Source organism: Octopus sinensis, linkage group LG5, assembly GCF_006345805.1.
Source record: "Octopus sinensis linkage group LG5, ASM634580v1, whole genome shotgun sequence".
NCBI lineage: Eukaryota > Metazoa > Mollusca > Cephalopoda > Octopoda > Octopodidae > Octopus > Octopus sinensis.
This window is the reverse complement of record NC_043001.1, coordinates 31,435,212-31,449,439: the sequence shown is the minus strand read 5'-3', so window position 1 is coordinate 31,449,439 and position 14,228 is coordinate 31,435,212. Positions and strand designations below refer to the sequence as shown.

Below are 14,228 nucleotides of genomic sequence, written 5' to 3'. Positions count from 1 at the left end.
TCAACTGGAAATGAATTATTTTAGTTAGAATAAATCACAGTTGTATGTAGTGGAGGCACATGGCCTTGTGGTTAGAGCGGTGGGATCGTGGGTTCAAATCTCAGACCGGGCGATGTGTGTGTTTATGAGCGAAACACCTAAGCTCCACGCGGCTCCGGCAGAAAGTAATGGCGAACTTCTGCTGACTCTTTCGCCACAACTTTCTCTCACTCTTTCCTCCTGCATCTTGCAGCTTACCTGCGATGGACCGGTGCCCCGTCCCAGTGGGCAACTTATACGCCAAAGAAACTGGCCCTTATGAGCCAGGCGTGACTCAAGAAGAAACAGTTGTATGTTGTATAAATTAGTCAGATTTTTAACTTTTTTTTTACATAGTCTATTTTTTGTGCTAGGGTTGGCAACTTCTTTGCCTCCATGGGCCAGATTGAATATTAATGATGGATAGCAGGCTGGACAAAGGCCATAAAAGAATAATTATGGAAAATTACACAAGCTAAAATTTAATCACGAGTGCTGACTATACTTAAAAATGATTTGTATAAACCACAGATGAATGTAGTAATGGAAAAATATTATTTATTCAATTTAAGACATCATTAGAATCATTTGTTTTAAAAAAATCTTTAAAATACATAGCAGCCAAAAAATTAATGGAAAACTTGGATGTTTTTTGTTCCTTGAAAGCTTCTCAATATTAGGCTTCAAACTTGTTGATGCCAAGAGCAAGATATTATCAAGGTGATTATCAGTTAATCTTGTTCTCAAATTGTTTTTATTTTGCTTCAATTTGGAAAATAATGAAATAAATCAGTAAAAGTCTCTTGTTGGAGAAGAGGAGATGTGTAATAATATAACAGAACCCAATGAAGAATTCAAGCACAAGAAAGTTACCGATGGTGGGTGGGGGGTAAGCTATTGTTGGTTTCACAAATCAGAGATGGGTGGGGTGGAGTGCCATTGACAGAGTGAAGGCAGAACACCAACTGAGACAATTGTCCCTTCAATGCACTCTTTTTATGTCTGTCGGCAGGCTCACGTTGACTCTCTATTTTTTGCACAGGAGTGGTGGTGATTGGGTAGAAATGTTTCAGAATTATATTGTTATTATTTTTGTGTTGTGTGAGCAGAAATGATGTGCAGAGTCCTGTGTACATGACGAACTTTTAATTGTGCTTTTGCTGTCAGAGTGTTCACATCCGATTGGTGGTGGACATTAGGTAGACTGAATCAGAAGATTTATGGAAGAATGTAACAGCAGGCCTTTTATTGTATTCAAAAACATCTCATTGGACATCAGTTCTCACGAGCCATAGGTTGCTGATCCCTGCCTTAATCTGTCCTGTGCTGTGCTGCATATTGGTCCATCCTGTGTGTTTATTTTCTGTTTCGTATTACTCCAGGCTTCTATCTTACAATTTTTTAAAATAAATTTTTATCTTGTCAGCTTAGAACATCCCACCACTTGTTTTTCCACGAGAAGATTCCTACTCCACTATCTCTTTAGGTATCCTTACATTATTCATTCTCAGAAAGGCAGCAAGCTGGCAGAAATGTTAGCACACCGGGTGAAATGCTTAGTGGTATTTCATCTGTCTTTACGTTCTGAGTTCAAATTCCGCCGAGGTCAATTTTTGCCTTTCATCTTTTCAGGATCGATAAATTAAGTACCAGTTGCATACTGGGGTCGGTCTAATTAACTGCCCCCCCCCCCTCCAAAATTTCAAGCCTTGTGCCTAGAATAGAAAAGATTATTCATTTTCAGTATTAGACCTAGCTACCTCAACTTTCTCAGCATTTCCATTAGTCCGTTATAATGATAAATATTACTGGCATAGATGTTATATATGGTAGCACTAGTCCTTCTAAATATTTCCACGTTGGTGATTCAACATAGCAACACTTTACACATCATCATCATTCTTTTTACATCCAGTTTCCTATGCTTGCATGGGTCAGACAGAATTTTGCTGAGGCAGAGTTTTCTATGGCCAGAGCCCCTTCCTATTGCCAACCCCAACTGTTTTCAAGCATGGTAATATTACCCATGACCAACCATGTTTTCACAGAAGATTGGAAACAAAGGACACTGCTTGCAAGACGTTAATACTTGTTTACAACTAGCACGCAATATTAAGTCAAGGAGACAGTAACACATGCACACCTCTATATATAGACAAGCTTTTCTCATTATTTACATTCGACGGATATTTGTCCTCATCTTGTTTGTTGCTAACACAACGTTTCGGCTGATATACCCTCCAGCCTTCTACAGGTGTCTTGAGGAAATTTTGAACCTGGGTTCTCATTCCTAAGGTATTTTTCGATGTTATTATTATTATAGTTCAGGTCACTGCTTGGAACCGAACTCGGAATCTTGGGGTTAGTAGCCCGCACTCTTAACCACTATGCTGTATGCCCACGCTCTGAACCACTATGCCATGTGGCATAGTGGTTAAGAGCACGGGCTACTAACCCCAAGATTCCAAGTTCGATTCCAAGCAGTGACCTGAACAATTGCAATAATAACAATAATAATAATAATAATAACTTTGAAAAATACCTTAGGAATGAGAACCGAGGTTCAAAATTTCCCCAAGACACCTGAAAAAGGCTGGAAGGTATATCAGCTGAAACGTGTTAACAACAAACAAGTTGACAAATATCTGTCAAATGTAAATAATGTACATAATTCCTCATCTCTTAAATATAGAACTGTATAAGCTCTTTTTGGTTTCTATCTATGAAATCTAATCATAAGGCTTTGATCAGCTCGGGACTATAGTAGGAGAGTAGAAGGCACTTGTCCAATGTGCCATACAGTGGAACTGAACTCTGAACCCTGTAGTTGGGAAGCAAACTTTTTAGCAGACAGTCACACCTATGGCTATTACCACAGGTGTAATACTCTCCTTGTCGTTTTTATTTCAGAAATCATCTTACATCATGATTGATTTTTAAATAGTTACTTAAAAAGATGTAAATTTTGAAATTTCACTTTATTTCTGCAATCTTTCTGTTGTCTTTTTTCAGTTCAGTGTTACCAGTGTTCATATTGTAACAAGAAATTCCAAACCGAAAGATTAATGCGAGATCATGTTCGGATCCATGGTAAGAGGTTTTTAAATTTTGGATTTTTTTAACCTTTAACTGCTTTATTTATAGTTTAAAACTTTTATCATTTACTTGTTTCTGTCATTAGACTGTGGCCATGCTGGGGCACCATTTTAAAGTCTTTAGTCACATGAATTGAACCTGGTACTTATTCTGTTGCACTCTTTTGCCAAACTGCTAAGTTATGGGGGCGTAAACAAACCATCACCTGTGGTCAAGTAGTAGGATTGAACCCAAAAGCATGTGGTTGGAAAACTAACTTCTTACCACACAGCCATGCCTGTGCCTACAGTCATAATCATTATCATCATCGTTTAACATCCGCTTTCCATGCTAGCATGGGTTGGACGATTTTGACTGAGGGCTGGCGAACCAGATGGCTGCACCAGGCTCCAATCTTGATCTGGCAGAGTTTCTACAGCTGGATGCCCTTCCTATTAAAATTATTAATTGTGCATAAAATGTTGTTTTTTTTATTTAGTTTGAAGACTTGATATTTATAGGGATGCAAATATATATATATATATATGTCATTCATAATTTTATTGATTGGTAGTATAGCTGAATTGTCATGACTATTTACAGAGAGCTGAAACTAAAACAATAAACTCGAATTTCTTACCAAGATTTATCTAGAATGCATGGAATTGTGTGGACTCTGTAAGCTATAAGAGGTCAATAACTCTGTCTGGCTGAACAATATCTCTGAATAAAAACTCTACAGGGTAGGGAAGATCTTGTAGTCTTACAGCAGACAACATCTTTAGTGCCTCTGGCAAGATAAAATGCACTCAGCTCATGATGATTTGTTGCTGATAGGATGGCACCCAGCTTTTAAAAACGTGCTAGGCAAGGGATTAATAAACAATGATGGATCAGACTCCACATGCTGTTGTCCTGGCAACCTATAAGAGAACAGTTATTCTGAATTTTTAAAAATACAAAATGAATTTGTTTTTTAATGTATTGAAATGTGAAATGTTGTTTATTTAACTCTTTGAAGACAAAGTTTACTGATATTTCAACACCAATTTTAAGAGCTATGATATGAATATAAGTGTTTAAAATCTTGTAAAACTGTATCTGCATCTCAGTTGGTGTCCAATACTTCAAAGGTTTTCATCATCATCATCGTTTAATGTCCTGCCATGCTAGCATAGGTTGGACGGTTCGACTGGGGTCTGGGAAGCCAGAAGGCTGCACCAGGCTCCAGTCTGATCTGGCAGTGTTTCTACAGCTGGATCCCCTTCCTAACGCCAACCACTCTGTGAGTGTAGTGGGTGCTTTTTACATGCCACTGGCACAGGTGCCAGGGGAGGCTGGCAATGGCCACGATTGGCTGGTGCTTTTTACATGCCACCAGCATGGAAGCCAGTCAAGGCGGCGCTGGCATCGGCCATCTTCGGATGGTTCTTTTATGTGCTACCGGCATAGGTATCACAGGCAAATTGTAATAAAACCTAAGTTAGTAAAATTACAACAAAAATTTTTAATTTTTGGTGTTTCAATGAAATCATATAAATCTTACATGCTGTGACATCTAATCCACCAAATACTAGTCATGATGTCTCACCATTTGCTGACTATGTAGGAGCATTTGTTTACTGGCTCAATTAACATAAAAAAAGCACATATTCTTGAAAAAAATCATCCTTTCTTTTTAATATGAAAATAATCATCTGATGTTTTCTTCTGTTAGTGAACTGTTACAAGTGCCCATTATGTGATATGACATGCCCAAACCCACATGGTCTTAGAAATCATCTTCGATACAAGCATACAAGTGAACGGCAGTATAACTGCCTTGAATGTGACTACAGGTGAGCAATTTTGTCATTTCTTTTTCTTTTCTGTTTCTTTTCTTTTGGTAAAATTTGTGAAGTCAATCATCATCATTGATTAATGTCCGTTTTCTATGCTGGCATGGGCTGGACGGTTTGATTGAGGTCTGGAGAGCCAGCGGCCCTACCAGGTTCCAATCTGGTCTGGCAGAATTTCTACAGCTTGATGCCCTTCCTAACGCCAGCCACTCCAAGAGTGTAGTGGGTGCTTTTTACATTCTACAGGCACAGGAGCCAGTAAGGTGGGCCTGGCAACAATCATGTTCGGATGGTGCTTTTAATGTGCCACCGACACAGGAGCCAGTCAAGGGATTAAGAAAGGCAATCAGAGATGATGAAAATTTTGATAACTGATTTCTCTTCCAAAGTATTTATGCCATGTATACTGAGGGATGGTTACTATTTGCGTCAATCACTCTTTTCCATAGCAAGTGATCTATGCCACTGATTCTCTGCAGTGTGGGGTCACAGGACAGATTTTACAGGCAAAGGTGACCTTGAGGTAGACTACAAGCAAGATGATTTGATAATATCCATAGCCATGGTTGGTCTTACTTGGGGACCCAGCCAGATCATTTGTTGACAGTTATTTCTGATATGATTTTCTACAGAGTATGCTCCACAATCTTCACTGGAATAAGTGGATGATAAAGATGGATGGATGGAGGACAAAGAATGTGTTTTAATATCTTTGTTTTTCTAAATCTCACATATACAGTTGTTATAAATTTACTTCACAGTAAAGCAAATTTTATGTTGATCTTGTCTGTTATTACAACCTACTTAGGTTCTCATGTTGTCTCTCAACATATCTTTCACTTAATTTTTGTCTATATTTCACTTATGCATTAACTGCAAATCTACTTTATAGTAAAACAGATTTTATATTTACAAGCAACTAATTCTCTTTCTGTATTTTATATCTAAACTGAACAAAAGTTGAAATTTCTTCTCAAAACTATTTCTTGTCATCAATAAGATCATTCATATTACTTATAGTAATTTATTGCATCAAGTTCAACAAATTCAAATTCTTTATTGTATTTTCTTCCTTCTAGACTAATTCTGTGCTAAGAGCACATCATTATCATTTAATGTCCGCTTTCCATGCTAGCATGGGTTGGACGATTTGACTGAGGTCTGGCGAAGCAGACTCCAATCTGATCTGGCAGAGTTTCTACCGCCGGATGCCCTTCCTAACACCAACCACTCCGAGAGTGTAGTGGGTGCTTTTAAGTGCCACCGGCATGAGGGCCAGTTTGGTGGTACTGACAACGACCACACCCAAATGGTGCTTTTTATGTGCCATTTGTAATATTTTGTAATCACTTGTAATATTTTGATTTAAAATGAAAACACATTTAATGATTATATTTTGTTTGACTTTTAGGAGTAAAACACCTTCAGATCTACGGCGCCACATGGAGACTCATTCAGAAAACACCATTATGTGCCATGTAAAAGGATGTTGTTTTGTGACTCGTCTTTACCAGTGCTTGGCTTCTCATTACCAAAAAACACATCAGGTCAGTCTCCTGTTTTTTTTTATTTTGCTTGCCGAAACAAAGTATTAGGTACAATTTATGAAAACTATGCTCTTTTACTGGTTTCAGTCATTTGACTATGGCCATGCTGAAGCACTGCCTTTAGTCGAGCAAATCGACCCCAGGACTTGTTCTTTGTAAGCCTAGTACTTATTCTATCAGTCTCATTTGCCGAACCACTAAGTTACGGGGATGTAGACACACCAACATCGGTTGTCAAGCAATGTTGGGGGGGGACAAACACAGACACACACACACATATATATATATATAAATATATATATATATATATACACACACACACACATGTACGACAGGCGTCTCTCAGTTTCCGTCTACCAAATCCACTCACAAGGCTTTGGTCATCCTGAGGCTATAGTAGAAGACACTTGCGCAAGGTGCCACGCAGTGGGACTGAACCCGGAACCATGTGATTCGTAAGCAAGCTACTTACCACACAGCCACTCCTGAACACCTTTTATTTTCTGATAATCGATGTCCAGGCCTTGCCAAGGCAGATTTAAACAAGTTTTTACACTGGATCTCATTCTGTCCAGAATATGAAGTTAATTCAATGTCAGATATATCTTCTCTGATCATTAGTTTGAGATTTTTTTTTATTCCACTGTTAACATGAGGGAACTGAGTGTGTATTTGTATGTATTTCTATTCATCCAACATCATTTTATCTGTAACTTTCTCTAATTATGAAACCAGACTGCTAAAGAACCAGTTTGTGATAAAAGCAGGAGAAAATATATTCTGTAGTTGCACCTTGCATTGACTGTGACCTGTGTGACTGGGAAAAAAAAATGTAGGTGGTAGAAAAAAGACTTACTTCAACATTACAAAATGTTGTTTCAGATTAAATGATAAATTTTGCCTTAGCAAGCCAATGTACTCAAAAAAGGTTATTCTGTGTTCATGAAATGACTCGTAGAAGATAGTCTTAGTGAAAACTGTTCTATTAGAGAAGTACTTCTGAAATATTTTACTCTAAGTTTTACAATGATTTACCCCTACCATGTCATAATATATATGTATGTAATGTCAGGCCAGAGTAATTTAGTTCTGAGTATTAGTTTAATGTAAGTAACTAGCCATCACAGTGAAGAGGCATGGTTCAGTGGTTAAAGCATCGAGCTTATGATCGCGAGGTTGTGAGTTCAAATCCTGGACCAGGCTGCATGTTGTGTTCTTGAGCAAGACGCTTTATTTCACGTTGCTCCAGTTTACTCAGCTGTAGAAATCAGTTGCAACATTACAGGTGCTAAGCTCCATCAGCCTTTGCTTTTCTCTTGGATAACACTGGTGGCATGGAGAAGGGAGGCCAGTATGCATGGGCGACTGCTGGTCTTCCATAAACAACCTTGCCCGGACTTATGCCTGGGAGGGTAAGTTTCTAGGTGCAATCCCATGGTCAGTCATGACCGAAGGGGGTCTCAGCAGCAGTATAGCATAGCCATCGCAGCATCACCCTACTATAATCATAAGTGGAATATATTCATCATCTTAATGACCATCTTCCATACTGGAGGACATCATCCCCCAATGTCTTCTTTGGCATGATTCCTATGGCTAGATGTCCTTCCTAACAGTTTTGTTATTTACATTTTGAAGTCTGTTATTGTTGTTGTTCTTATTGTCATGGTTGTGGTTGTCAAGCAGTCTATCATATTACATTTCATTTTTAAAGTTAATATTTAAATAGGAGACAAACTGAAACAAGAAAAAACACTGTACATATGCATCTACTGTCTCCCCACAAAACCCTATTAGAATGTTGTAATGAACTGTTCAATTAAAAGTATAAAGTTAGAACTTTGTGTGCACATCTTTACAAGTGATACTATATAGACTTTGTATCCACACAAGTGAGTCTGAATAAACTCTGTGTGTGTTCATATATTTATGAAGTCATGACTGAGCTAATATATTTCATTTTGAAAACATATATTAGCTCATTGGTTATTTACATGATTAGAACAGAGAAGGGAACTGGTTCCTTCATCAGAGTGCCTTAGTGAGCGGAAACACAGTCCTAGGAACAAAAGAACGACCCAGGTTCAAATCCTGCTGGAGAGCAGCAGGAGAACACCTAAGAGTCATGACCTGGATGGGCTCTTCTCCCATAGAATGTCAGGTATAAGGGTTGAAACACTTGTTAGATAGGAGTTCTTCCTCTGAAGATCTCTCTTACTGTGCACTTGCCTTGCAGCGAGTTTTATATATATCCATTTTGAAAACAAGTTAGAAAATGAAAGAAATCAATTGTATGGTTGAGAATGCCAGAGAAGGTAAAGGAACACTTATCACTCATTGGTTGGTAATTAAATCATTACCTGTCATTATCATCGTTTAATGTCCGCTTTCCATGCTAGCATGGGTTGCACGATTTGACTGAGGTCTGGCAAACCAGATGGCTGTACCAGACGCCAATCTGATCCGACAGAGTTTCTACAGCTGGATGCCCTTCCTAATGCCAACCACTCCGACAGTGTAGTGGGTGCTTTTATGTGCCACCTGCACAGGAGCCAGTCCAGCGGCACTGGCAACGACCTCGCTCGAATGTTTTTTTTCACATACCAGTAAGGCGACACAGGTAACGATCACACTCGAATGGTGCTTTTTACATGACATCGGCACGATGGCCAGCTTGTTGCTCTGTCATTGCTCACACTCATATGGTACTCTTAGCGCTCCACTAGCACGGATGCCAGTCATCGAATTTGATTACGATTTCGATATCACTTGCCTCAACAGGTCTTCGCAAGCAGAGTTTAGTGTCCAATGAAGGGAAGGTATGCATAAGTGGGGTAGTTAAACCCCTGGCATAGGCCACAAGGTTATGGTCTCACTTGAGCATGCCGAGTCTTCTCAAGCACAGCATATTTCCAAAGGTCCCAGTCACTAGTCATTGCCTCGGTGAGGATCAATGTTCGAAGGTCATGCTTCACCACCTCATCCCAGGTCTTCCTGGGTCTACCTCTTCCACAGGTTCCCTCAACCACTAGGGTGTGGCACTTTTTTCACACAGCTATCCACATCCATTCTCGCCACAGTCGTCTCTCTTGCACACCACATCTGATGCTTCTTAGGCCCAACTTTTTTCTCAAGGTACTAACACTTTGTCGAGTATGCACACTGACATTACACATCCAAGAACATGTAACAAAATAATGATGTAGCATAATTTATAATGAATCATTTACCATAAGCATGAAGTAATCACTACAACCCCTTGCCAGTAAAAAGGGAACTGCAATGATAACTTATTAATTTTGAAGATCTTAATGGTTTCATTTTTTTATTTCAGGGTATTGACACTCATCGCTTTGCTTGTCATATTTGTGAAGCTTTTTTCACAAGAGGGTCTCTACTTACGAAGCATCTTAAAAAGACACACAAATACAAACTTCCATCTGGTTATTCAAGATTTCGGTAATTATATTTTTAAAATATAATTTTGCATTTTTACTCTATCTCATTTATCAATTTAGATATTTAAATATAAATTCCTGAAGTAAACATGTTGAGTAATGTCTGCTTCCAGGTTGAAGGAGATAATGCATCTTGCTTTGGAGTGAGAAATACTAGATATAATTCATAATTTTGTTGTTATAAACTACACTTTTGATTTGTGCTGTTTTATAACTGTAATGCAAAAAGTAAGTAATTCAAGGGCTTTGAAAACCTAGCTTTGCTAAGCTAATTATTTCATGCAAGATTTTGACCAGTGCATCTGTTTTTACTGAAAGCTGTTGTTAGACCATTTCAAAATATTTGTGTGAAGATGAATAGGGTAAGAACTGAGGTATGGACAAAGTGATCTCTTCAGCTAGATTATTGAAAGATTGAGTGGTAATGTTAAACCAGCAGATTAAATTGAAAGATGATTTCATGAACAGCCAAAAAATACATCCACAGCAGAATTATATGTTAACCCTTTTGTTACTGTATTTATTTTGAGATGCTCTGTGTTTCTTTCAATTATTTTAAGTATAACAAAGTATTTAGTAAAATAACTTAGTTATAATTAAGCTAATGTTAGGAACCTAAATTGTGACTAAAGGTTTGGTGGAAGATTTTAATTCAGAATTTTCAAAAAAAAGACATTTGTACTACAAAACCAGAGCCGGGTTGGTAACAAAAGGGTTAAACATATTCACTAACATTTCATTTTTTGTTCAATATGAGAGTAAGACAAAGTATATTCTTTAATTGTTTTTTTTTTGTTTTTTTGTTTTTTTACCCTCTCTAATTTATTCTTTGCCTTAATAAATTCAAGTTAAGAAATATCCATATTTCAAGTTAAGAAATATCGATGTAATAAAGGCTATAGATGAAATGAAAACAGACTCAGCTACTGGCCCCGATGGATTCCCGGCAATCCTCCTAAAAGTATGTAAGAGAGTCCTAGCAAGACCACTGCAGTTCCTCTTTCAGAGCTTCCTTGCAGCTGGCAAACTTCCAAGAAAACTGAAGGAAGGTAAAATATGCCCTATTCATAAAGGAGGTAGCAGAGCGGAGGCCAAGAACTACAGACCTATCTCTCTGACCTCACACATCAGCAAGGTCATGGAACGAATAGTCAGAAGGAAACTGATCACCTTCCTTGAAGAAAATGACTTGCTGCCTGACACCCAACATGGTTTCCGACCAGGAAGAAGCTGCTTAACTCAGCTCCTACAACACTATGACTGGGTGCTGAAACGACTGCTCAACCACTCAAATGTGGAAGTGATATATCTCAACTTTGCAAAGGTCTTTGATAAAGTCGATCATGGAATGATATGTCACAAACTGCGTGATCTTAGCATAGTTGGAAAACTGGGAGAATGGCTTCATGACTTTCTGAAAGATAGAAGTCAGGTGGTAGTAGCCAATGGGGCCACTTCCATTAACACACAAATAGTGAGCGGTGTTCCGCAGGGCACTGTTTTGGGACCACTACTGTTCATAATGGCCCTCTCAGACATGCCCTCAGCCACGCAGAGAGCCACGATCACAAGTTATGCAGATGATACAAAAGTTTCACAGGCAATACAGAACCCTGAGGACACTAAACGCCTGCAATGTGAGCTGGACAAAATAAACAAATGGGCTGAAAAGAATAGCATGCAGTTCAATGCTGAAAAGTTTCAAGCTTTATACTATCAGCATGCAAAACTAAATGCAATACCCAATGAATACACTGGACCCGGAGGAATTGCAATCCCAAAGGCACAATCAGTGCGTGACCTGGGTATTTACATGAGTGATGACGCAACTTTCGTGTACATGTTGCTAAATTGGCAATGAAATGTAGACGACTGGCCGGATGGATTCTCAGAACCTTTAGAACAAGAGAACAAGAAACCATGGTGGTCCTCTGGAGGACACTTGTCCTAAGCCACTTTGACTATTGCTCTCAGCTATGGTCACCATCCAGTGTCAAGTTGATCACAGAACTTGAGGCGATCCAACGTAGCTACACGAAGAAGATAGCCTCTATGCAGAATATAAGCTACTGGGAAAGACTCAAGAAATTAAAACTCTATTCTTTGGAGCGTAGGCGGCCATAATATACATCTGGAAGATCTTGGAGGGACTTGTCCCAAACTTTGGCATCGAGGGTTACACAAATGCCAGAACTGGGCGCCACTACGTGGTGCCTAGGACTCCAAATTTGCCATCAAAATGTAGGACAAGATACTGTGATAGCCTGGGCTTCCGAGGCCCACAGCTCTTCAATATCCTCCCGAAGAACCTAAGAGACCTGCATGGGGTGGATGCAGATGTCTTTAAAATGAAACTGGATCTCTTCTTGTCAGGTATCCCAGATGAACCAACTTCACGGCAGGAGGTGCAGATGAGGGCAGCTGCATCGAACTCTCTCATGCACCAAATGGCAGTTGCTAAAAAGCATTCGTGAAGTAAAACCATGTAGCAACACCAAATGGCGGTGCCCCAGCATGGCCACAGCTCATGAGCTGAAACTAGAATCAATCAATCAATCAGTCAATCAATCCTCTTGAGAAAGAAGACACTGGTGCAACTTCTGGATCCTTTGTCTTTTAGATCCATGAAAGCACTTTTGTAGCACTGTAGGCTACTGAATCCTCACTTATACATTGCTATTGCTACTACCAGTGATGACCAGTCACCATCATCAGTGTTTTGATGTCAGCTTTTTCATGCTTGTATGGATTAAACAAAGTGTATGTTAATGTAGAATTTTCTATGGCTGGATACCTTTCCAGTTGCCAACCCCCACGTTTCCAAGCGAGATGAAAATCTCCCAGTGTATCAAGCTACAAACAACCCTGGTGTGTTTTCATGGAGGATTGAAAACAAACAACACTATGTTTACAAAGATTATGCAACATGTGAATAGCCTGAATATGCTTTCATGGTGGATTGCAAGCAAATGCAACCATCCGTAAAACTGTTGTTTACAATCAGCAAATGAATGCATATGTAAATGAGGAAATATAAACTCACACAAAAAGACACACGCACGCACACACAAAATGGGCTTCCTTCAGTTTCTGTCTGCTGAATCTACTCATAAGGCTTTGGTTGGCCTGGGGCTATAGTGAAAGACACCAGCTCAAAGTGCCACACTGTGAGATTGAACTCAAAACCATATGGTTGGGAAGTGAACTTCTTAACCCCACAGTCATGTCTGCACCTATGACCAGTACCTCTCATAATGCTTATTTTATAGCTAAGTATACTGAGGCATTGAGATATAGGCAAATTATCAAGATGTAACCTACTGGCTCTTCCTATGATAGTTTGTTGTCTTAGCCTGCTAAAACGTTGTTGTTGATTTACCCAGTACAAAATAATGAAGGATTTAACCTTTCGTTAACAACTCTGGCTCTGTAGTACAAATGTCTTGTTTTCATAAGTTTTGAATTAAAATCTTTCACCAAACCTTAGTCACAATTTATGTTCCTAACACTAGCTGAATGATAACTTAGTTATTTTACTAAATTCTTTGTTATATTTAAAAATGATTGAAAGAAACTGAGTATCTCAAAATAAATTCAGTAACAAAAGGGTTAATTGTTTTGGTATAACTTTTGCCATAATCAGAATATATATTTCAAATATACCCACCTTTCTTGATTTTTAATTCAAATTTGTTATTATTGATGATGATAAAAGAAACTATCACTATTTTATGATAATATCTGTTATAATAATTAAGTATTTTTAATATGACAATTTTTTTTTTCTTAATATTTTTCAGTTACACTATGAGCCAAGATGGTTTTTGGCGCCTGCAAACTGTACGTTACGAAAGTGTCAATTTAATAGAACAAGTCATTGTCAATGTTGCTGATGCCACCGCTAATTCTGAAGAGATGGCATCATCAGAAAGCTGTGATCCAGCACCTACCACAGAATTAGTCAGTACAACATACAATCTAGAGATGTTAGGAGATGTAGCCCTTCATACGCCTAGTAAACTGGATATTGTCACTGAAAAAGTAACTGAAGAGGATGGAGTAAAGGCTAAAGATAGTTTTATTAACACTGACGACATCGAAATGGAGAAGGTCACTCAGTGAAACCTTTTTCCACTTTCATATCGCTTTTATTCAAATCGCAGTATGTAACTTTGCGAATGCTGATGTTTTATGTTTTAGCATTCTTTAAATATCACTGCTTCTAATTTGAACATTACCTTCTGCCTTATCTAAAATGTATATATTTCTCATCTGTTAATAATCTTATGTAT

The 14,228-nt window shown here is 38.5% G+C and overlaps 1 protein-coding gene across 2 annotated transcripts in view; it reads left to right on the top strand.

Moving 5' to 3' along the window:
- LOC115211762 (histone H4 transcription factor) overlaps window positions 1-14,228 on the top strand; it is a 28,766-nt gene extending 14,538 nt beyond the window's left edge. Inside the window, exons 6-10 of one of the 2 annotated variants that reach the window (XM_036503302.1) lie at window positions 3,031-3,108; window positions 4,811-4,931; window positions 6,343-6,478; window positions 9,813-9,937; window positions 13,737-14,228. In XM_036503302.1, coding sequence (XP_036359195.1) covers window positions 3,031-3,108; window positions 4,811-4,931; window positions 6,343-6,478; window positions 9,813-9,937; window positions 13,737-14,058 — 782 coding nt within the window. In that variant the 3' untranslated portion in view covers window positions 14,059-14,228. The remainder of the gene's footprint in view (window positions 1-3,030; window positions 3,109-4,810; window positions 4,932-6,342; window positions 6,479-9,812; window positions 9,938-13,736) is intronic. The other variant, XM_029780434.2, reaches the window with a different exon arrangement.